General features: G+C 35.4%; 1 protein-coding gene across 2 annotated transcripts in view; it reads left to right on the plus strand.

Moving 5' to 3' along the window:
• The first annotated feature begins 791 nt into the window (after nucleotides 1–791).
• LOC145691923 (uncharacterized) overlaps nucleotides 792–23,283 on the plus strand; it is a 32,324-nt gene continuing 9,832 nt past the window's right edge. The window contains exons 1-3 of one of the 2 annotated variants that reach the window (XM_081767238.1): nucleotides 792–908; nucleotides 18,168–18,270; nucleotides 21,180–21,907. In XM_081767238.1, the coding sequence (XP_081623364.1) occupies nucleotides 21,198–21,907 (710 nt within the window). In that variant the 5' untranslated portion in view covers nucleotides 792–908; nucleotides 18,168–18,270; nucleotides 21,180–21,197. Of the gene's footprint in view, nucleotides 987–18,167; nucleotides 18,271–21,179; nucleotides 21,908–23,283 lie in introns of both variants that reach the window. The other variant, XM_081767233.1, reaches the window with a different exon arrangement.

The following is a 23,283-nucleotide window of genomic DNA, read 5'->3' on the forward strand; positions in this document are numbered from 1 at the left end:
AATTAATTTATTTATTTATTTAATCAGGCCATGATTCCAATGATAGTGACCAAAACACAAAATGGTTAGCTTTAGGATATGAGGATAGATCGATGCAAAGTGGCGTATTTTCTTTCTGAGATGATATCCTAGGCACTGTCTGGCACTGATATTACAATTGCTTAAAACCTTGTTCTCTGCCGAAGAGAACCAAACTTGTTCGATATTTTTAAATTAAGGTATGAATATTTTCAATATCATGCTAATGTTAATACGTAACTTTGAGCAATACAGAACCTATTAATTGAAAAAAATATATTCATGTATTAATGATTTTATAGAGTTAAATTTGGACATAATTTTCTTACTTCTAGTACATCGAGCGCGATTTTCTCTGTTCCTTCTCGGAGTGAGTTAACTCATTCTCCATACCTACACCCATTTATGTTATTAATGCTCTGATTTATGTAAGGAATGTCATCAAGAAAATAACATGAAATGAAACAGTAATATATCTTTTATATCTAAATTCAATTATTTAATATCTGCGTTGTACATTGCTCATTAAAAATACCTTCAATGTCTTCTATGTACTCAATCTTTATATATCAATCTTTTGGACATCCCTGAAGTCAGTATTTCTTTTATCAACAATGGATTTACTTTATATCAATATTGTTTACTACAGACGAATTTGGGATTATATTTGCGCCATTGTGGTAACAATTAATGTGGGGATCACGTTTTGTAGTGCAAAATATTTTACTCTTTTTCTACAATTAATCTAGATAGCAATTTACAATGAAATAGTCGACTTGCCTAATATGGCTGCCACTTTCCTTTGAAAAAAAAATTTTTATGAAGAAGAAGAAGAAGATGATGAAAATATGAACTTGATAGATAACTGACGTCAGGCTTTAATACGTAAAGTATGTACCGTAGTTATTTGCATAGAAGTTTGTGTATTTTATACTTTTACCAGATTTCATCGTGAAACTATGAATGTTGTAAGTATATTGTGTTAGTTTAATTGTGAGTTTCAATTTGTATTGTTACTACGTATAATGTACAGGTAAAAAAGTGCAAGGAACATTCAATAAAGACGTCAGAATCGTAAAATTTCCATATGTATGAAGACTATAATTGCGTAAACATAAAAAATTAGCAACTTCTGAAATTTCAGTATGATTCATATATATAGCGAACAGTAAGGCTTGTACGCAATTACTGAACCTGCTATACCTGAAGTTTGGACTAACTATAAGTAACCAGTACGAAGAGATTGCAAGTGCACTACAATTGAACACTAAACCTCCGTTTAGGTTTTTCGGCATTTATTCCAAAGTTGGGCGTCCGCTTTCGCCACGCTTTTTCGTGGTTATCTCCTTTCCACACTTTCTGTAATTTGTTATTAGGTTCATTAATCCCTGCTTTTCACAAACTTTTAAAAGATTTTGCTCGTTATCAACGTATTGCTCCACAAACATTACAACTGTTAGTTCACTTGCCCTTGTACATTCGTCATGTTGATAACATAAATGCTTGTTTCTTTCCCACAATGCAACTGTTTGGTTACCTTGCGCCAAGTAGTTCCCTCCACTCGCCGTATAGTCCCATGTTTATAACCGCTTATATATAACAAATAAACAGATTTTTCGACACTTTTATATATTATCAAGTATACAAACGTTTAAATTATCTACATCTTTCCTGTAAATTTTAAAATAATTGCTGGAAACGGACGCCCAACTTTGGAACTTAACCCGGTTTTTCTTTTATGGAAATGCCATTCCTTTCATTGCATATAGATTTAGTGCTTTTTTTTGAAAGAATTCTAATGCATTACATTATATTGCTTTATGCTTACTGATTGTATGTTTGTATATTTCCTTTCCCCCGGTAACAGTTCTAAAAAACGTGACCAAGATAAGTTCCTTTTAAACCAGATTTATAATTTGCCACTGAAAATAAACGAATATTCGTGCGAAGACATGCACAAACCTATGTTAAGCAGTGGTCACTACAAGCAAGCCTTGTATGAATTCCGATTAAGTGCAGGGCGAAGCTGTTGTTCCCTCATATGGATGTGTCCGTAGGGAACACGCACGTTAGTGACGGTGGGTAAGCGTCAAGACAAATATTTGGTTTTGTCTGAGTAACGATATCGGCTGCTAATTCTAATGTATATTCCTCCAGACCTTAAAATAGAGAATTTGGCAACCACGCATCAAAGGGGGAGTAATAAAAAAAATAATAATAACGTGACTTCCCAACTGAGGTTACAGTTCGGTGTTTGAAATATTCAACTTCTCTTCTATTACTTAACGCAATATTATTTTCAGAACAAAATAGTGCCTTGGCAAATGCAAAAAATCTAGTTGTATATAAAGAAAACGTTCATTCCGACAAAAAAGCCGTTAAGAACAATGAGGATTGTCAAGGAGTTCGTTACCTACTATTACAGCTGAAAAGTAACTCAAGAGCTATGCGAATATTAATAGCGTGTGTGCGTGTTGTTTCTTGGTGTTGCAGTTCAATATTTTTTCTAACTTTTGTGCTATTCTTGTCATACATTGATTATTATTATTATTATTATATGTATTACACGCGGTTGATTGATAACGTTCTAACTTCACATATAAGGGTCTTTCCATATGAAATCACCAAATTTGAAACTGAAATGTGGCTTATATGTTTTAAATTTTCTTCAAATGTTGTTCATGTGTTGTGGTACTCTAACATAACACACCTGTCAAATTTTACTCTGACTGCTGTCGGAGCCATTCGAAATTTGGGGGTTTTGTGCAAAAAAACACCTAAGTCTGCCTTCGAGTTAAAGTACTGAAACCACTCTGGATATATTGAAGCTTTTTGAAAATGGTTTTCATTAAAACAATCTTAGAATTTGTAGCATTTGAAACATTGTAGGAATGAACTTCCTAAATAGGGTTAAGCATATGAATTTCGCCATCAAAGAGAAAAAAAAGAAGAAAGAAGAATGTCAAAATTTGGCAATTATTTCTGAAAGAGGCCCACCTAACATCAACCTCAAATTTTCAAAATAAGTACCGGTAGCTCTAGTGTTCCTCTTTAACATATATATATATAAAAAAAATAGGAGGGTGTTTTTTGGTATGTTCAAGAAAAACAAATTATGACACAATGTAAGTTGAGGGCGGATTTAGGCACTTTTTACACAAAACTGCCAAATTTCCAATGACTGTTTCCATTTTTCATGTTGAAAATTTTTATAATTGTCGAGACTGAGGTGATTGAATAAATGAATTGAGTCAGAAATCTGAAACTTCAAGTACTATTGCTGAAGGGACTCAGATTCTGTCATTAGTTCCAAAATCATGGACGACTATGAAAACTATTGAAACATTCCAAACAACCGAGTATCTCGTTCGTAAAGCCCAGAAGATCAGAAAGGAGCATATTATTTTAGCCGAACCTGGTTCTAAGAAAGGACATAGTATTCCTGCAAACACCTTTAATTTAGTCACAGAATTTTACAACAGTGGTGGAGTACCCTGAAATGCTGGATTCAGTGTCAGTGTGCATATGAATTTCATCATCAAAGAGAAAAAAGAAGAAAAATAATGTCAAAATTTTTCGGTTATTTCTGAAAAAGATCCACCTGACATCAACCTCAAATTTTCAAAATAAGTAGCTCTGGTATTCCTGTTTATCATATTAAAAAAAAAATAGTTTTTTTTATGTTGAAGGAAAAAAATAATAATTCAAGTTTCATATTATTTAATTTTCTAGTAAAGCGACTTGCGTGGCTAAGTAGGTTCCTTTACAATGGTTGATGATTTTTATGAAAAAATAATAAAACAAAAAAGTAGAAACTCTTTCTTAAATGTAATTTATAAAGTTATTTTTAAACAATATGTGCCTATTACGCAGTCTATATAGTGCTATTTGATTTAACAAAAGAAACACTGAACAATAGTGAACTATCGTTATATAATAGTACATAATTTACATGTTTGGTTGATTGTAAGCAATTTGAAATATTGAGCCTAAAATCTCTTATCACCAATTTCAGAGAAGGTGTTCTCAGTAGTTTGAGTTTCTTCTTCAGAAATGCTGTAATTTCTGCCAGTAGCAGTTGAAATACTGGGTACTTTAATATTAATGGTGAAGTTTTCGTATGGAATCTAGCATGTGTTAGGTGTTTTTGGCCAGAAAAAAATTTTCGTGAGTCCATGGGTATGAAGGTGAGACGGTCCCTTTTCCGCTCATGTATAATTGTTTATATTAGTATGAGAACGTTCGGATCTGAAGACCCAAAATGGCGCCCTTCTTCGAGTTCGATCCAAAGCCACATCAACTGTTCGTTTATAGTCCTCGCTGTGCGTGAATGTGCTGCCACCAAGTGAGAAAACCCAAAATGAAAAACAAAGGACATCAAGCTTTTTTTTTGTAAAATTTAATTTTAAACTATTTCAAGTAAGTAGTTATAATTTAGATATTTTTACTTTAATCGTAATTATTTTACCTCATTTAATAGGTGGATAAGTATGTTAAAATTTCCAACATCTTCCGGTATTTAAACCTACCAATTGGAAAATAAGGGGGGCGAAGTGAAGCTATCCTCGCCGGGAGAGGATAGCGTCCTTTTTCCGCGTTACTATGGAGTAGTGCTAACATCTCAGGCAACTGAGATGAAATAAATTTCAACTAAACACCTACGAACCACGTAATTATGTGATCTGTAGTTAATGAATTTCAGGAGTGGACGAAGGGTGAGAAATGAAGGCCGACTAACTACTATAAACAGATTAAAAAAAACATGTAAGGTGAAATAACAGAACTTCCCTTCCGTATCCATATGCACGAGTATCGGCTATGATGGCGTTTGCTGTCCGGAGGAGCGGTAATATCCAGGACTGAAAAGCACTTCAAGACCTCTCAGGTAACAATAGTCTCTTGTTTGAAATTGGGATGCAGCTACTTTCGATATTTTGAGAAGCAGGCTTTGAAATTTAGAAGACCATGTGACTAGGAAGGTTCCAGGTGTAGGAAGTTTTTTTTGAGAAGATGGTGGCTATGGTTGGTTAAATTTTTGTTTCAATCCGGATCAATTGGTGACTAAATTCTATAAATTATCATAAATTCTATCAAAACTATAAACTAGGAACTAAATTCTCGGTTGTCGAAAATTTATATTTTTTTATATATATCAGATCAAAAGGGGGGAGCAAAGATAAATTAATATATACGCCTGCTTACTGTAAATTGTTTCTACGATGATAAAAGTAACATTATATGAGTTTCTTTAGAGTAATGGAATCTAGAAACATGATTGCTTAAAGTAAATTTTTCCGGTCAAGCATGGGTCCCCAGTCGCCTGGGTGATAGAATTCGTCCTTCCTCTCCCTTCATTTCCACTTCCACTTGTCTCGGTTGGAACTTCAAATGTCAAAAATCTACGCTTAGGTTAGCACCTCTCCATATCAAATCTGCATTTAGAATCTCTCGTTTTGTGTGAATTTATTTCTTTGTTTGTTAGTTATAGCAGTTAGGTTAGTTTTAGTATCGTTAACTGTTGTGTACCAAAATCTGAAATTGGCTCTGTTGTTTGTGGTTAATAGGACCCTTCTAGTAAACTTTAAGTATGGAATTATAAACTGGGGGTGATGTTTAGAACGTTCACTGCTTTCTCTCTCTATCCTGCTGGCATGTTGTTAACATAAATGCTTGTGATAATGGAATTACCTGAAGCTTGTCCGCTCACCCTGTAACTTAAAGAAATATTTGGCAGATACGATCAGTAGTTAAACATTTGTGCTAAACAAAAGTGACACTAGAGAAGTTGCGATTTAATGAGCCATGGGCAAAGAAATAGTTAAATATATGAAGAAAGTGTGTATTTAGAGACGTGTTGCGCCTGAGATAGACAGGTTGCCCGCTCGAAGGCAGATAATATTTTATTTCTTCAGTGTGTTTATGTAAGCCCGGCCATTCTCTATCTCCACCGCTGCCGCTTTCATAGGGTGCTCAGCCATTAGGAAAGCTGTTGGGTGAAAATTGTATTCAGTTTGTGAACCGATTTAATAAGTATGCCGTAAACCCTTGTAATAGTTTTTTTTTTTGTATTCCTAATGTATGTCAGCAGGCCAAAGAAATGTTACCCCCCCCCCCTTCCTCTCGAATGATGTAATAGTGTTTAAAAACAATTGTAAAAATTAATACTAAATTGTGACGAAATTGAATTCAGGCAACATAACTTTTTTTTTTTTTTTTTTAATCAACCCGATATAAACAGAACTTGTAATTTTGTACTATGTAATTCTAAATCTCCAAAATGCAAAAATGTACTTGCACTAAAAATCGGATTGACGAAACAGAGTTTATATTATATGAAACTAACTATAACCCGAACTAAATTTTTTTTGGAAACTTAAGAGGTGCATTAAAATAAATGTTCTGTTCGCGTAGATATTGTTGTAAAGGTAGGTTTGGTGAAGACAAAATTTGGAATTAAGAACATGGGACTAAATTTTCAAACCTAATTATACTTTTTTTTCACTTGCAATGTATTTCAGTCTTTTTCCTCTCCGTGCGGAAAGGAGAACTCTGTCATTGTAGTTTTATTTTTTTTCTTTCTGTTCTAACAATAAATTTAGTTTGTACTGTCCGAAGTAGTCGTCATTGTGTTATGAGATCTGAATATCCCTTAGTTATAAGCTGGATTAACAATATTGGCAAGTGGTCTTCAGAACGAAAGAATTAAACTTTATGGATATTATCAACAGTTACAGTGCTTCTCGCAGTGGTCTCAACAGGAGAAAGATCCTGATTCGAAGTATAGTTTAATTTTATTTATTTATTTATTTTTAAATCTTCCTTTCTTCATTATTGCAGATGATATTTTATTTCTCTTTTATATTTTAACTTAAGTTTTTTTTTTCGTTGTGCAAATACAATTTAAGTTACGGTTGGATAACCTGGAGTACCTTCAGTACCCAGGAGTGTATTCAGCCTAGGCCAAAATTCTGAGGAAAGGAAGAAAGCGAATTAAATTCGTAACAAATTAAATTTATAATAGTCACGATGTTCCTGTAAATTCTCAACTATTTTTTCAATCCGCCATTTCTCTTCAGAAATGCACACAATAAATTGCTCATATGAAAAATTAATGTCTTTCGATTCTGCTCAAGTATTTAGAGTGGTTGTTGTCTTTGAAGAAGATACACGATTGACTTTAAGTTTCAACAGGTTGATGTGTTCATAATTATGAATTTCACGCTTCACTTGTTTATGGCTTTTCCAGTCTCTTTTGAAGCATTGGACGAAGGTTTCCAACATATTCCAGCACAAAAAAAGCGTTTGGTTATAGTATGACATTGGTGTTAGTTTGACAAACTTCGAAGAAATCGGCATTAGTAACAATTCGGACATCCAGTTGCCTCTGTAAGCTAGCATGGCTCGCTAGACATTTCAGCGTCTTCCCTATGCCATCGCAAACACTTTTGTCGTAGCTTGTGGCAAAATAGTTCCACTCACAAGTGAGTCCAAAATCAGTCATGCAAACATAAGTTGACAGCTTTTTTTCATAGTCTTTATGTCGGTCTGCTGACTCATCTCCAAAGTAGATAACGTATTTAGTCTGAGGAAAAAACATCGTTAACATACTTCAAAAGAATAACTTATAAAGCATAAAATGTAACTGCATCGCGCTTTAACATATCACTGACACAACATAATGAAACATTTGATAACAGAAGTTACAGGATCTCTTAGGATGTTGCATTTAAAAAAAATTAGAATGTTACACAGTTAAGTAGCATGTTAGTCCAGTGTTACTCTTAAACTTCATCTTCAATAATACAGGAATAGTTTTCAGCAAAATCAACTATAATTAAGCATGATTTGGCATCCAAAGTCTCTGCTATGTATAGTTGAAGTTGTCGCTCTGGGATTTGGCTATGAACTGATGCTACGCTAATATGTCATTTTTTTTTCCTACCAAAATCTCAATGAAGTCGTGTATCTTTAATCACATTTGGGTTCTATCAGTTTGAACCCATTGTTTGTACTTATATCTTCTGAGTGAGCCAGTTCTTTTAACCTACGAACGGGATACTCGGTTGTTTGAAATGTTTCAATATCTTTCATAGTCGTCCATGATTTTGGAACTACTGACAGAATCTGAGTCCCTTCAGCAATGATACTTGAAGTTTCAAATTTCTGGTACAATTCATTTGTTCAATCACCTTAGTTTTGACAATTACAAACGTTTTCAACACGGAAAATTGGAAATAGTCATTGGAAATTTGGCAGTTTTGTGTAAGACGTGCCTAATCTGCCCTCAACTTATATTGTGTCATAATTTGTTTTTCTTACTAAAAAACACCCTTCTAATTTTTTTATATGTTAAAGAAAAACACCAGAGCTACTTATTTTGAAAATTTGAGGTTGATGTTAGGTGGGCCTTTTTCAGAAATAATTGCCAAATTTTGACATTTTTTTCTTTGTTTTTCTCTTTGATGGCGAAATTCATATGTTTAACCCCACTTGAGAAGTTTATTAGTACAATGTTTGAAATGCTACAAATTCTAATATTATTTTAGTGAAAACCATTTTCAAATAGCTTCAATATCTCCAGAGATATAGCGGTTTCAGTACTTTAACTCGAAGGCGGACTTAGGTGTTTTTTGCACAAAACCCCCAAATTTCGAATAGCTCCTACAGCAGTCCACTTTGAGGTAGAGTTGTAAAATTTGACAGGTGTGCTATGTTTGGATACCACAACATTTGTACAAAATTTGAAGAAACTTGAAAACACATAAGCTACCTTGATTTCATATGGAATGGCCCATAAATAAAAGGTAATTCTCAAGGTAGTTCCTCCTGAGTACAAGTCAATTTTTACATCGATCCAGATTTTCGTAGGTCTGATAAAAATAATAAGTGAGTTTCGTTTCACAGTTTGAAACTACGGCAGACTTACATACTATACGAATTCAATACTCAAACTTTAAGTAGTACATCTATAACTACTGGTTCCAATAGAGGAATAAGAGCAAATATAGCTTAATCCATATCAAAAAGCCATTATTCGCTGTGACTTAGTCTTTTTACTCTATACAGATTAATGTTGAAACGAAAAGTGGTAGTTGACGTTTATGACTCCTGATTGTAACAGAGGAATAAAATCAGAAGTGACACAGATACTTGCGGCACTGAATCCACAATAGGAAAATGGTTGACGCTATCTATTTCCGTTTTATGCTTTATGCGATCAGTGTTGTGGCCGGAAATCCACACTCCACTGGTTTGAACAGATAGATAAAAGCCAAGACTATAAACTTATTCTTGTGACGCTAAATCGAATGCAAAAGAATGCTTCTCGATATCTCGTAACGGTTTGGCACTATGAAAATAAATATATTGAAACCTGAAGCATTAGTAAATGTCAACCCTTTTCAGGTTTTATAGAGCGTTGTAGGTTGTGATGGTGTGTTCTTTTTAGACGCTGATTCAATTGAAAAATACTGCTCAAGGTTATCTATTACCGTTTTTGTTTTATTACTATCAACTTTGAAACCGGAAATGGTTGATTTCTACCTCTTCCGGTTTTTGAATAAAGAGTTAGTGGAGGAGATGGGACCCACTCTTGAGACGCTAAATTAATTGCAAAAAACAGCTTCTCGATATCATTTGCCGTTTTTACTGTATCGAAACCGGAAGTACTAGTAAATTTCAACCATTTCCGATGATGGTAGAGTGCTACGAGTTGTGATGATATGTTCGCTTGAGACGCTAAATCGATTGCAAAAAACGCTTGTTCTTATCCGTTACCGTTTGTCGTATATAGTGATAAACGTTGAAAACCAGAAATGGTTGATTTCTACCACTTTCGTTTCAATAGAGACTTACCAGTGGAAATGGAACTTATTCTTGGAACGCTGAATCGATTGGGGAGAAGAAACCGCTTCTCAATATCTCTTATCAGTTTTGCCCTATGAAAATCAATATTAAAATCTGAAGTACTACTAAATTTAACCACTTAAGTTTTCAGTAGAGTATTGTGGGAAATGATGGTATGTTCTCTTTAGACGTTGATTCGATTGAAAACCGCTTGTCGCTATAGCTATATTACCGCGTTTGTTCTGTGGCGATCAACTTTCAAACCGGAAATGTTTGATTTCTACATTTTTCAGTTTAAATAGAGAGTTGTTGGAGGAGATGGGACTTTTTTCTTTAGACGCTGAATCGATTGCAAACGAACCGCTACTCGATATCTTGTATCGTTTCTGCTCTATGTAAATCAGTATTGAGACTGAAAATTCTAGTAAATTTCCACCAATTCTTGTTTTCGTAGTGTTGCAGGTCGCGATATGTTCATTTAAAACATTGAATCGCTCGCAGGAAACTGTTTGTCAGTATCGCGTTACCGTTTTTGTTCTATGGTTATAAATGTTAAAACCGGAAGTGGCTAATTTCTACCACTTCAGGTTTGAATAGAGGGTTAGTCTCGGAGAAGGTTGAAACCAATGGCTGAGGGTCTTGTTAAAAGAACAAACCATTTGGTAAATGGATTAAGCCATCGATCGCCAATATAAAAAATCAATTAAAAAGTAATGTTAGCCCAACAGCCACAACTGTTGATCTCATTCCTATGCGATGTGAATAATACAACAGACTGTGGGATCGGCCCGCGGTACTCTTCATACCACACTGTGGGAATAATAAAAAAGAAATGATACAGTTATTCATTATAGTAGTGACGAACTGGCATATTGGTTCAAGTAGCCTAATCGTACTGCTATGGAATGAATCTTTCTTAACAAGAAAATATTGTTAAGTTTTTATCTCATTGATACTTTAATGGAAACTTGAATATATATATATATATATATATTACAAATACATAAGGCTACAGATTATGAACAAGACTAATGGACGTTTTTATAAACTATTAACAGAACTACTTTTGCGCTAGCCTTTGACCTTTACAAAACAAATAGTAATTTGTATATATGCATTCACCAACTAGAACATTTGAATGTCCTGTTTATAGTTATAGTTGAAAATCGCAAAGTTATTTTTTCTTTCTTTCTAAACATGAGTTTATATGAATATTTAATACTCCCCAATAGTGGATATTAGTTTTACCGATGTTCACTAAAATACTGGCACCTGTTACAGTAACTGCTAGCTGATTCCTCACGTTGACAAAAACAACCTTATGCGTAAATACTGATAAATAGCAAAAGTCAACTTTTAACGACGTAATATGTATATTTGTCCAAACAGCTAGAATAAATTCTCCTCTTAAAAAGTCTTTATGACTGCAGTGGGCCCTGTAATTATGTTAATGCAATAAATTACTTACAATATCAGTTGATCCGTGTCTTTAGAACAGTTAGCTAGTTATTATCACTAATTTTCGTCTGCGACGAATGCAATGTAAGTGTTGATGGTTCGTGCTGTGCCCTACCAACTCGAGACAATACCATACTACGTGCTTGAGCTCACTGGTTGCATCTTCTGATTGTCTTAGATTGAACACTATAACGACATCAGCATGTAGAGAATGGGACATCTTGAGTCAGTGCGAACGACGAAAAAATATATTTCCCATAACCGATGAAAAAAAAAAAAAAATAGAAACAGCACAAATTGTGTAGAGACAATTGGAGTTTCACTGATCAACTGGATTGCCATAACTGGGTAAAAATATTTAAATTTGGTAGAAATTAAAGTGTTCCACGGATCAAATGCTGACAATTACCATCGTTGTCGGTAGAGATAGCAAGGAACCCATTCTTGGAATGCTGAATCGATTGCAAAAAGACGTTTCTCGATATATCTTATCGTTTTCCTTCTTATAGCTATCAACGGTGAAGCGGAAATGGTTGATTTGTGCCACTTTCGGTTTGAGTAGAGGGTTATCGGAGGAGGTGGAACCTATTCTTAGAATCCTGAATCGATTGCAAGAAATTTCTTATCGTTTTTGCTCTGATACCTATTAACGGATGATCACAGCCGTTCTATAAGACTTCTCTCACTTACATATAGCATAGTTTAAAAGTCTAAAAAACTCCGGGGTTCTAGTGTTCAGGAAATCATTATCAAGCAAAACAAGTTCTTTATCGATACTAAAACGTAGTCTATTATTATTAAGCTGGGAGAAAAAAAGTTCTTAGGGAAATATTAAATCTGGTGAGGTGAAATTTTATTTATTCGCAGTTTGCCATTACCTTTCTGATGTTTTGCTGCATTAGGACTGTTTCAGACAATTTTTACCTGGCTATCTCACATTTTCCTGTTCTTAATTTAACATTTCGCAATAGTATTCTCTGGTAGTAGAGAGTCTACCATAAGAGTCCCTTCCAGAGTTCCCTAAAACACTTGTTATCATCTTACCCCGAACGGTCCAACATAAAGCTTTTTTGGGGGTTGGGATGAAGTGTGTCTTCATTGTTTTAAAACCTATTATACACCCTCTAAGTAGCAGACCGTCATCGTCAAGGAGGGAATAGAGCTGAGAAGGCGGCTTCATTTCTCATTCATGTGCCACTCCCATATTCCTGCATGTTTTCTTAGCCACGAATACCGCTATCCGACTCGCAGGTGGTTTTGGCATTCTTGGAAACTGGATGGTCCGTGGACGTCTTCCTCCATCTGCGGGGGACGTGCACCCATCCCGGCGTGCTGTTGTGTGCGTCCAGTGTTTCTATTATCACATGTCCAAGTCTTTGAAAATATAAAATATACAAGACAACTATTAAAACATATAAAAGTAAGAAAAATAAAAGCACAGAGAGGAAAAAATCTGCACATTTTGTTCCCTTGTGTGCTTGTGGGGTCTTTCTTCTTCTTCTTCTTCTACAGGTTGTTTCTTTAGTTCCAATTCTTTTTGTCCGGAGCCATGCATTTCTGTCAACAAGAATGGTTTTCTTACATGGCCATTCCCCTTGGTCTTATTGTCGTTTTAAAACATTTAAGCCTTTTCACCTAAAAGTAAAATTCTACATACAATTTAAAAACCACTTCCCACTGGTCGGACCCACGCTGATCCTATGATGAGTGCGAGCTTATGGCATAGCCAAGGGAGTAGCGTAAGTTCTCCTCACAAGTGCCCCAATGTTCATTTTAGGCCGTTCACACACATTTTCTCTTTATAAATGTATATTTAATACCAATTTTTTATGGCTGCTAAAACTATAATCTCGGGTCCAAGGTCACCCTATCATAAAAACCTAAGCCAAACGAGAACGAAACAAACTGTCAGGTTATAGATAGTGTGGAAAAGACAAATATCGTGATAGCTGTGAAGCAAATCGTCTGAGTTCTATTAAAGGCATGTTCCCTTTCTTGTTAGTAAAATTATTACTTATAACGCCGGACAGGTTAAAGATATCAAGAAATGACTGAATGGCTCTTTATTGGTGGGAACGGTATACGAAAAGCAAACAGCGAAGCTGCTTAAATTGATATCATTGGACCAGTTAACGTGTCGGTGGAACTCCATCGTCTATAGAACGTCTCTCGTGGTGTGATATCATGTTCGAACCTCCTAATGCCACCGAGGAGGAGATGACTGTGACTGACCAGCATGTTGTAGAGGTAACTCGCATCAAAAGTAAGAAGTCAGGTGAACTCGTTGCTACTCAGTCACTAACTCTTACTTTCAGTTTGCCTACACTTCCGGACTACGTGAAGGCTGGTTATTATCGACTTAAGGTCTGTCCCTCTATTCTCGGTCCCCTGCGTTGTTTTAAATGTCAACACTTCGGGCAAACCTGCACATCGTATAATGCGAGTATGCTCCTTGTGCTAATTGCGGCCAGGGTAGTCTTGGTGTGGAGCCTTGTACAAAGACTAAGCCTTTTTGTGTCAACTGCAACTGCGAGCATTCCGCTTGGTCTCGGGATTGTTCAGCCTTTCAACGTGAGAAAAGTATCCGAGAGATAACGGTTGTTGAGATCTCTGCTGCTGATGCTAAGCGTAAGTCAAAGTGAAGCATCCCTTTCTCGCTTTCTGTGCCTTTTGCTATTATTGCAGCTACTACTTGTAAATCTGTGGTAACCGAGACGTCCGACGTTTCCACCCAAGCTGATCTTGTTCCCGACAAAAGTCCAGAAATTCAAACCCCAGTCGCATCGACTAGCCACCCCCACCAAACTCCGCATTAGGCAACACAGTTTGAGAAACACTGAAAATCGAAGATGAGCTCAGACAGAAATGTATTGAGCACAGTCGTAGTTGATGACTACGACTAGTCTTAATCACAAGTGTATATTTGTAAATTCTTCAGCCTTATGCTTTAAATGATGATGATATTCGTTTCCTTGGTATTTGGGAAATTGTCGGATACAAATGATCAGTTAGCGACTTTTTAATATGTGACTTCTCCGAAGAAACAAAGAAGGAAATGAATTAAAAATCAAAAACTGTAAACCAGGAATAACGGAAAAGCTAGAAAATAAATAAATAAAATCAGCCAGTGGGAGTCGAACCAGGTTCAAAAGTATTCTCTCTCAGCACTAAAGAACAACTTCACACGCAATGCTATCAAAACTTACCTTTCAGTTGTATTAATAGCCAACGAACTCAGCAACACTCCTTGTTTTTAAAGTGCATTGTTTTTGGTCAAGAAATATGTGTTCTCTTTAACTGCAACAAAATTTTCTGCATTTACTGAGGCACTGTGTTTTCTGAAAGTAACATTGCATTATGTAAAAAAATAAGAGCTGGATATTTCAAGCAGCGAGATGTGTTGGGAATGCTTCAGTACTCTTTCCCCTGAATGTGTTGTTACGAAACTGCCTGTTTTAAGGAACTTAGAAATATTCACGCGCGAAATTAAGTTTCGGAAGGGTGTACACATGACGCACTTACGTGTTATAGAAAAAATATTTTCAGTGTCAAATTCTCATTTTTCACTAGGTATCAATAAAATTTAATTTTATCTTATTTTTGTTTAAATTTAGTATCCTTTTCACCAGTGAGTCTATCAGACGTGCACCTACAGTTTAATGTAGGATCCGAACCTTATGAGCTTCCTCTGGGAAGCGAACCCGATTCTCTCACGCCAAAGGTGCTTACGTTAACTACTTAGCCAAGATGGAGCTCATCAGTACAGTTGCAAAGCTCTGAGCATACTCCTTATTTATGCATTTAAATTGGTATATTACTTACACATTAATCTGCATTTTACTAGACTGCAAGGGCTGCGGTGGTTCAGTGGTAGAACGCACAAGTTTGATACATGGGGTCCCTGGTTGGCTGTGCACCGTGTGTGTGGATTTTCTCGGGGTTTTCCCACTTTCTTCATTTCACCATAATCATCCATTTCATCATTGTCGTCTTCTCACCATAGATATTCCAATGTATCTTGCATTTGTTTCTTCGTTTCTTTTGGATTATAATAGCATGGTAATTAGGTGAATCTTTCAGTGATATATCTGCATTGATAAATGAGTTGAGTGTTTTTCTCCTAAAGAAATAATTCCCTTAAATATTACTAGTACATTAGATTTTTCCAAAAGATGTTCCACCGTATTCTTTATGTACTGCCTTAAATAGTTTATATCATATGATGTGGCATGGTAGCGATGATAGGTAGGCATGTAAACGGTTTAGGTTTCCTAGATTAGATTCTCATTTTGTGTCATCTGCGTTGTATCTCATTTTATATCTACAACTAAAACTAAAACTAAATAAAAGTAGCTGCGTATGTTTTTTTTCTTTGTTTCGTAGAACAGTGATTTCGGCACCTGGTACCTCTTTCATGTCTTTTACCTCGAAAATGAAGAACCTGTTTGTCACCTGCATCTTGATATTTCATACACATATTGCGTATTCTTCAACACTATTTTCACTGCAATAATATTCACACTAAATTTTGTATAATGAATTAAATATTGGTTCATGTTTTCACTCTCTCCAGACTATGAATTTTTAGTATCAAAGCCTTATTTTGTAACGAACACCGTATAATCTATGGCGAAGAACACATTAGCACATTTGTAAAATAGAAGTTAACATGTGGATCAAGTTTTCTCTGGGGGCATATAAATTAGTATTCATGAAGGAAGAATTAGAAAAACAACTGAAGCAAATTATCAGTTAGGCATCAGTAACTGATACGCCAAATCTATATTAGAAAAGTAGGCGCTAAATATATATACAAGCAACACAACAAAGATCGACGAGGCAAAGAAAAGCACTAAAAAAAATAGATTTCTGTCCCATTATGTCCGAAACATTCACAGTATCTGTAGGAAGTAATCAAAAATATGGCGTGAAAATAACACTAAAATCTTCGTTAAGGGGCTGTAGTGGCTCACTGGTAGAGCGTTCACCTCTGATGCATGGAGTCCTCAGTTCGATCTCAGCTCGCGGCAAATGAGCTTTGTGGTGGACAAACATCGTGTACGTGGGTTTTCTCGGGGTTCTCCTGTTTCCTCCCACTTTCTTCATTCCACTATTTCATTCATTTCTCATCATCACCGATGAGCCTAGCTGGCATATCCGTAGGACGTAAAACTTAAAAACTTTCCATCCATCATTAAATTTAGAAAAGAATATCTCAAAATTTGAAAACCGTTACGTGAATAATTTAAAGGCATCAGTAACATATTTGTAAAATGTCAACTAACTTATATACAGGGTGTTTCAAAACACCGACAACTCTGAGATCTGATTCCTGACACCAAGATAAGACGAAAAGTGTAGACCAACCTGGGTGCACAAATGTTTCTTTTCGGAGTTATAGGCTGTCGAAAACATGAAAGAAAAAAAAAAAAAACTTTAAGGGTCCGTAGCTCCAAAACTATGGGACCTACCGTTGTCGGGGCAAGACTTCACTTAGGAACTAATATGTGCTCTAACCAAATATAGAACTAATATGTGCTCTAACCTTCAGAATCTTTAGGTACTCACGCAGCAATTTTTATAGAGAGAGTTTGGCTACGTGCATATAATTTGAAGTATTCACTAACTACCTCTATAAATACTTTTGTGGAAGTACCGGAGGATTCTAAAACATGGATTTTTGGGTAGGGCATATACCCAAGTGAAGTCTTGACCTGACTACGGTAAGGCCCATAGTTTTGAACCTATGGACCTTTAAAGTTCATTTTCTCATGTTTCCGGTATCTTATAATTCCGAAAGGCAACATATGTGTACCCAGATGGGTCTATACTTTTCGTCTTATCTTAGTGTCAGAAATCACCTCCCAAACGTGTCGGAGTTGTTTTGAAACACCCTGTAGAAATGACTAAAAGGGCCGTGCACTAGAACCAAAGAACATTTAAGGGATACGAATGACCAGAATATTGCAGTTTCGGCATTAACAAAACATTTAACTTCTTCCTAACATTTCATTGATAAAGTAGAATTACTTCATAGATCAAGTCGCAAATTGAAAGGTCTACTTTTGAATCTTATTATATCAGGACCAAAGCGCCAGAATTAAACCTTGATTATTCACTGCACAAAATCTGGAATTATATAATCAAGCTTTATAACTCTACTAAAACTACTAGTCATTAATAGGCAAGATGAACGCAAACTCCTCATTCGCAAATTCTCATACCCACCGAATGCAAAGTTTTGGACAAAGAACTAAAGCTGGAATCACATAATAACATAATTCTTAATTCTAATTAATACAAATCAATGAGCTGAGTAAACACTATAATTATCACACACACAAGAACAAGCAACCTTGTTTCAATTGTGCGTAGGGAATTTAATTACAAACTTCTCATTACTAAATATTTATTTTATTTATTTACAAATATAAGTGAATTACACATGTACCAGTTTACAATCCATTAACAATTGGTTTCGAGAATTTTGTTGAAGTATAAGCAAGTGATGGGAAATTCAAAACACGTTGAAGAACAGTTCTAGAAGTAGGTAAGCAACTTGATTCTTTAACTTAAAGACGAAGTGGGCTTGAGAAAGGCAGCCAAGAATTATTACATGTCCCGAAATTATCGTCCTAAGGAATTTAAAAAAAAAAAAAAAAAAAAAAAAAAAAAAAAAAAAAAAAAATACGCAAGGTATGTTCGTAATTTCCTTTTACTAATATAAATAATTGTGTATTATACAAAATGAAAACATTAATATATCAATCAAATTTACATGGTTCCATTGTTTCTCTTAACATTGGATATGTACTCATTAGTCTTTGTTCTCTTCTTCGCTTTAGTGCCTCGATTGGGACGAGCGTATTCAGCAACAGAACCCATGAAGTGTTCAGCTAATATTAAAAACGATGTCATGTAGCATGAGAAGTGACCTCATCGTTAAAGGTGGGTATTTATTGTTGGAGTTCATGATTGTCACAGACATAATGGACTTAGAAAAACTTCAGAAATTAAAGCAGTGTGCTGGGCAGCTGTGGAGGTTACTCAGTTATAGAAGAGTTCCAATGCCATAATGAGCCACAAACGATATTCCAAAACCGTGAAGGAAAATCAAAGAAATTGGCCAACCTTGTCCTATGGAAACATGGATTATTTATTTATTTATTTCCCGAAAGACAAACTCACAAATGCAAAACCAAATATCTGATAATCTAAATCAGTTAGTTTTATAAAAACGATTTTGATTAAAAAGGAGAATTTTGATTTTAAAGAATTGTAATTGAATAATGTGATACTCAGCTGTAAATCAAACATCTCCCATCAATGAAAATATTATAAAAAATCACAGCTTCTGATATATGCCTTATACGAGAAAATACAGTCAATACTCTCTTCAAATAGTTATATTTCTAAGATTATGAGTATTGCGATAGAGCAAAAAATAGAGAGACCCGTATTTCTAATCTCAACCAACTCCGCGGTTTGGGGCTGATAGCACTCACCCCCGATGCGAGAAATCCCAGGCTTGTGACAGTTTGTGGTGGATATCATCACCATTTTTTTTTTTTTTTTTTTAAACTTCTCGTTTACGGTCTCATCCCATGAATTCTTCTTTACGATTATCTATCGTCTCATTTAGCTTATGAGTCTTATTAATGAGATGTCAAACCAAATATTTAATTTCATTTTCAACTTGTGTTATTCATTGTTTCAGCGTTGCGTTTCGTGTGTATGTTTCATAGCATAATGGAAGTAGGACAAACTAAACATCGAAATCAGGTCCATTGAAAATAAGGGAACACAGAACAACTCAAGATTCAAAGAGCGAAAAAGGCAGAATTGAACCGGCAATCGAAATGGGGCTTCATGCAATGTCTGGATTCGAAACGCCGGATGTCAATATCCTCACCAGGCTGATAGAGCGAAAACATTTGAAAAAATCACGTCGCCAGGAAAAGTTAAATTCTTTCTTCAAATTCAAATTAGTTTATAATAATGATAATATATTAGATTAAGAGTATACATATGTATGCATAAATTAACTATTTTGGGGGGCCGCGGTGGCTCAGTGGTAGAGCGTTCACCTCTGGTGCTAGGGGTCTCGGGTTCAAACCCTGCTCCCGCCAAGTGAACTTTGTGGTGGACAAACACCGTGTGCGTGGGTTTTCTCGGGGTTCTCCCGTTTCCTCCCACTTTCTTCATTCCACCATTTCATTCATTACTCATTATCACCGTCTCCTTTAGCCTAACCGGCATAACCGTGGGACGTAAAACTCAAAATTTCATTTCATTAACTATTTTTAATTTCTGTTAATATAATATAAATAAATGTGATGTCCAGGCGTTAATACACATAGTTAAAGCATAGTAGTTCTAGCGTGTATTTATGAACACCAATATAAAAACGTCCTTAAATTATTTATATCATAAGTGTTACTGTATTATTTGTGATTATGGAATAATCTCAACACGATAAAAAACAATACCAACATTTTTACTAGTTTAATCGTAGAATTATTATTATTATTATGCGTTCCAAATTTTTGTGGACTACGCTAAACTAGATATTCATTAAAAGTTGACTTTGGTCAGACCAAGGTCCGAAAAAGTTGTTAAACTAAATGTTAATAGAATTTAAGAATAAAGTCATATGACCTTTCCTTTAACGTTTCAATCAAATATTTAAAAACAAATGCGTAGAGCAGTCAGAATAATATACACAGCATGAGTGAAATGATAATAATTCTATAATTGAACAAACGACGTACGTGATTATTTCTATTATTATTAACTCGTGTTGAGCATTTGTGGAATCACTGGGTACGGGACTGGAACCTATAAGTTAGATACCACCCCGGCATTTGCCTGGTGTGAATGAGGAAAACCTCATTCAGGATGGCTGTCCTAAAATAGCTTTTTACACTTTTTCGACCGAGTGCCCTCACCGGGAATCAAACCCGGGACCGCTCGCACCGAAGGCTGGAGCATTAGTGACTACGCTAGTCTGGGCCACACATATAACATTAAATAGGTGAAGGTAAATTATATTTCGATGAATTTGAAGTATATACTGTTATTATTGTGCTTCCCTGATTTTTATATAAAGAATAATAAAGAAGTAACAAATATTCATCGTAGAAATCACTACAAATGTGAATTTATTGAATAGTGTGGGTTCCCTTATTGAGAAGATACCAGTCTGCAAATGCCGAAAGATTTAACTTCATATGATTTTTAAGTGAAATTTAAAAAAATAAAATAAAATCGTCCCCTTGAATTATAATTTAATGCAGTTATTACATGCGTTTTTATCTGGCGGTAGGAAAGTGTGTTACTGACCATTCAGAGAGTATCAAAATTTTGTCAGTTTTAAATTAATTATCAAATGTTTTCTATGTGAAAGTTTCTCAATTTTTCCTAAGAATTGTTTTCGCATAAAGTTTTTATTATAACGTGGAAAGAGAGCACATCTTATCTTAGAGATAAAACTGATCTCTGTAATTTATATCATTTTTTTATCTACAAAAACCAAAGTCGTAATTTAGAAATTTGCGTGAATATGTTGCACTCTGTTTCTTGTGTAGAACCCTTATTTGTGGAATGTAAAATCGAACCACTTGATTTGGTGATTATCCATTGTCATGCTGTAGAATTTTCTTGCGGTGCTCTTGAGATTCCATATATTTTGTTATACAGAAAACATTTGTAGTTTTCTTCACAGTGTAAGGAAAAAATCGAGAGTATAATATGAAAACTGTTAATACATTTATTTTATCCCCCCCCCCCTTCTGTATATTCTTCTAATATTGTGTCTTACTGATATGAACTGAAACCATTTTTGTTATTATTTTCAGACCTACTTAAATGAAAATATGGAAAGGGCAAGCAAGTGGAAATCACCTGTTGAGTCATTCAGAAGTAAAAGAAAGATGAAGAAACGTAGAAATAGTAAAGACTCAGCTTCTGCAATTAAAGTCGTGAATCAGAATGATCAAAACTCTACCAAATCTTCAAGTGCGACGACCTTTATAAACTCTTCGTTATATTCTACGCTTTTGTCTGCTCCCCTTATAATAAATGAAGAGAAACTTATATCTCTAAGGGATGCGATGAATGGTTTGGCTGCTGTCCCACCATTTGATTGCCAGGCAACTGAAGATGTAGCTATTATAAAAGAAGAAGTGGAACTAGAACCTTCCATTAAAGAGGAGGTTTCAGATTTCAACAATGTAGATGTACGTGCGTTGGAAGAAATAGAGGATGGTTTTCGAGGTTTTTTGCTGGAAGAGGTAACGGATGGATTCCGAGGCTTTTTGCCGGAAGAGGTAACGGATGGATTCCGAGGCTTTTTGCCGGAAGAGGTAACGGATGGATTCCGAGGCTTTTTGCCGGAAGAGGTAACGGATGGATTCCGAGGCTTTTTGCCGGAAGAGGTAACGGATGGATTCCGAGGCTTTCTGCCTGAAGAGGTAACGGATGGTTTTCGAGGCTTTTTGCCAGAAGAAATAACTGTAAAAGATGAACCAATTGACTATGATGAAAGTTTAGAGTACTCTTCTTTACGACTGCCGTCAACACAAAGGTTTGTAGTTTCAGTATTTTCTTCCAGTCACAAGGTTAGTTAGATGAGTACATGTAAAGTCGACTAAATTGACACATTAGCGTTAACTTTGGTATACGTCAACATACCAATTATTCATTTCTGAACTCCCTCGTGGCTAAGCGGTTAGCTTACGCGCCTTTGGCGTAGGAGACCTTGGTTCGATTCCCGGCGGAGCTCATGTGGTTCAGATTCCACGTTAAACTGTAGGTCCACGTCTCATAGCCTCGCTGCTGAACCTGATGCTAAACCCAAAATCAAATCAAATCAAAAATTCATTTGCTGAAATTTTTAGTGGGGACATCTACCATCAACAGGTGCAGATTAGGGTGGATCTAAAAAACACTTTTTCGAAATTGATTTTCCGATAAGGTTATTTTTGTGTGTTAAGTCGATTGGTGACCACCTTCAGGTGACGACTTGGCTCTAATTTTTTTTTTTAAGGGATGATTTGTAGCTTTTTCATTTTTTTTAAGTTAACATGTGATATTCGTTTAGCGGTAGGAATATTTGTTTTTGTTTTCTTGCTCCCTTAACACGAAGAAAAATTTCAGTTCTATAGGTCATATCGTTCAGGTGACGACTTAAATCTAAAAATACGTTAAAACGTGTTAAAACTTGAAAAAATTCCATAATACCAAAAATTAATGTCAATGTTTTCCCCTTGTTGTACGGTAAGAATTACAGCAACAACAACAAAAAGGCAGTAAAAGGCTTTTTAAAAGTATCAATACTGCATCACACACGAGAAATCACCAATAATCCAGTGACGGGAAGGAAGGGAGTTATGTAGTAAAGTTAAAGGTTGAAGTGTACGCAAAGCTTATGCAAATCATAATTCATTTTTGTGTTTATTTTTCATTTGTCGTTTTATTGTTTTTTGGCATTAAATTTTCAAGTAGGAAATATTTTTACAGCTCTTTGCGTATTTCTAAACTGTAGTAATTACATATTTGGAATATCCCAGAACTCACCGCGAGGAGGTGGCTGCAAAGGGAGTTCCGCCTGTCCACTTGCGTACCTTTATCAAACTGGTAATTCACTAAGTGTCACTGTCTACTAGTGTCTAGTGTCTACTGCTGATTAGCCTTGTAGTCAGACTTCGATGAGAAGTTTGATATGCGTTGCCGTGATTTTAAGGTAGCCAGAACGAATCATGTCGTGTCTGCAGTCCACGCACAGATGCCGCGTCAGTCACTAATTTTATAATGCTCTCCATTTTCTGTGTGTGACAGGGAAAATACTTAATTTCTTCGGATGTCCTTGCTGCAGTTTTAATATTCTCCTTTATCTCCAATAAGCTCAAATGTTTGGTAAGAAGGGGCTCTGTCAGATTTACGTTGACCAATCAACCATAT

Source organism: Thermobia domestica, chromosome 1, assembly GCF_964235325.1.
Source record: "Thermobia domestica chromosome 1, izTheDome1.hap1.1, whole genome shotgun sequence".
NCBI lineage: Eukaryota > Metazoa > Arthropoda > Insecta > Zygentoma > Lepismatidae > Thermobia > Thermobia domestica.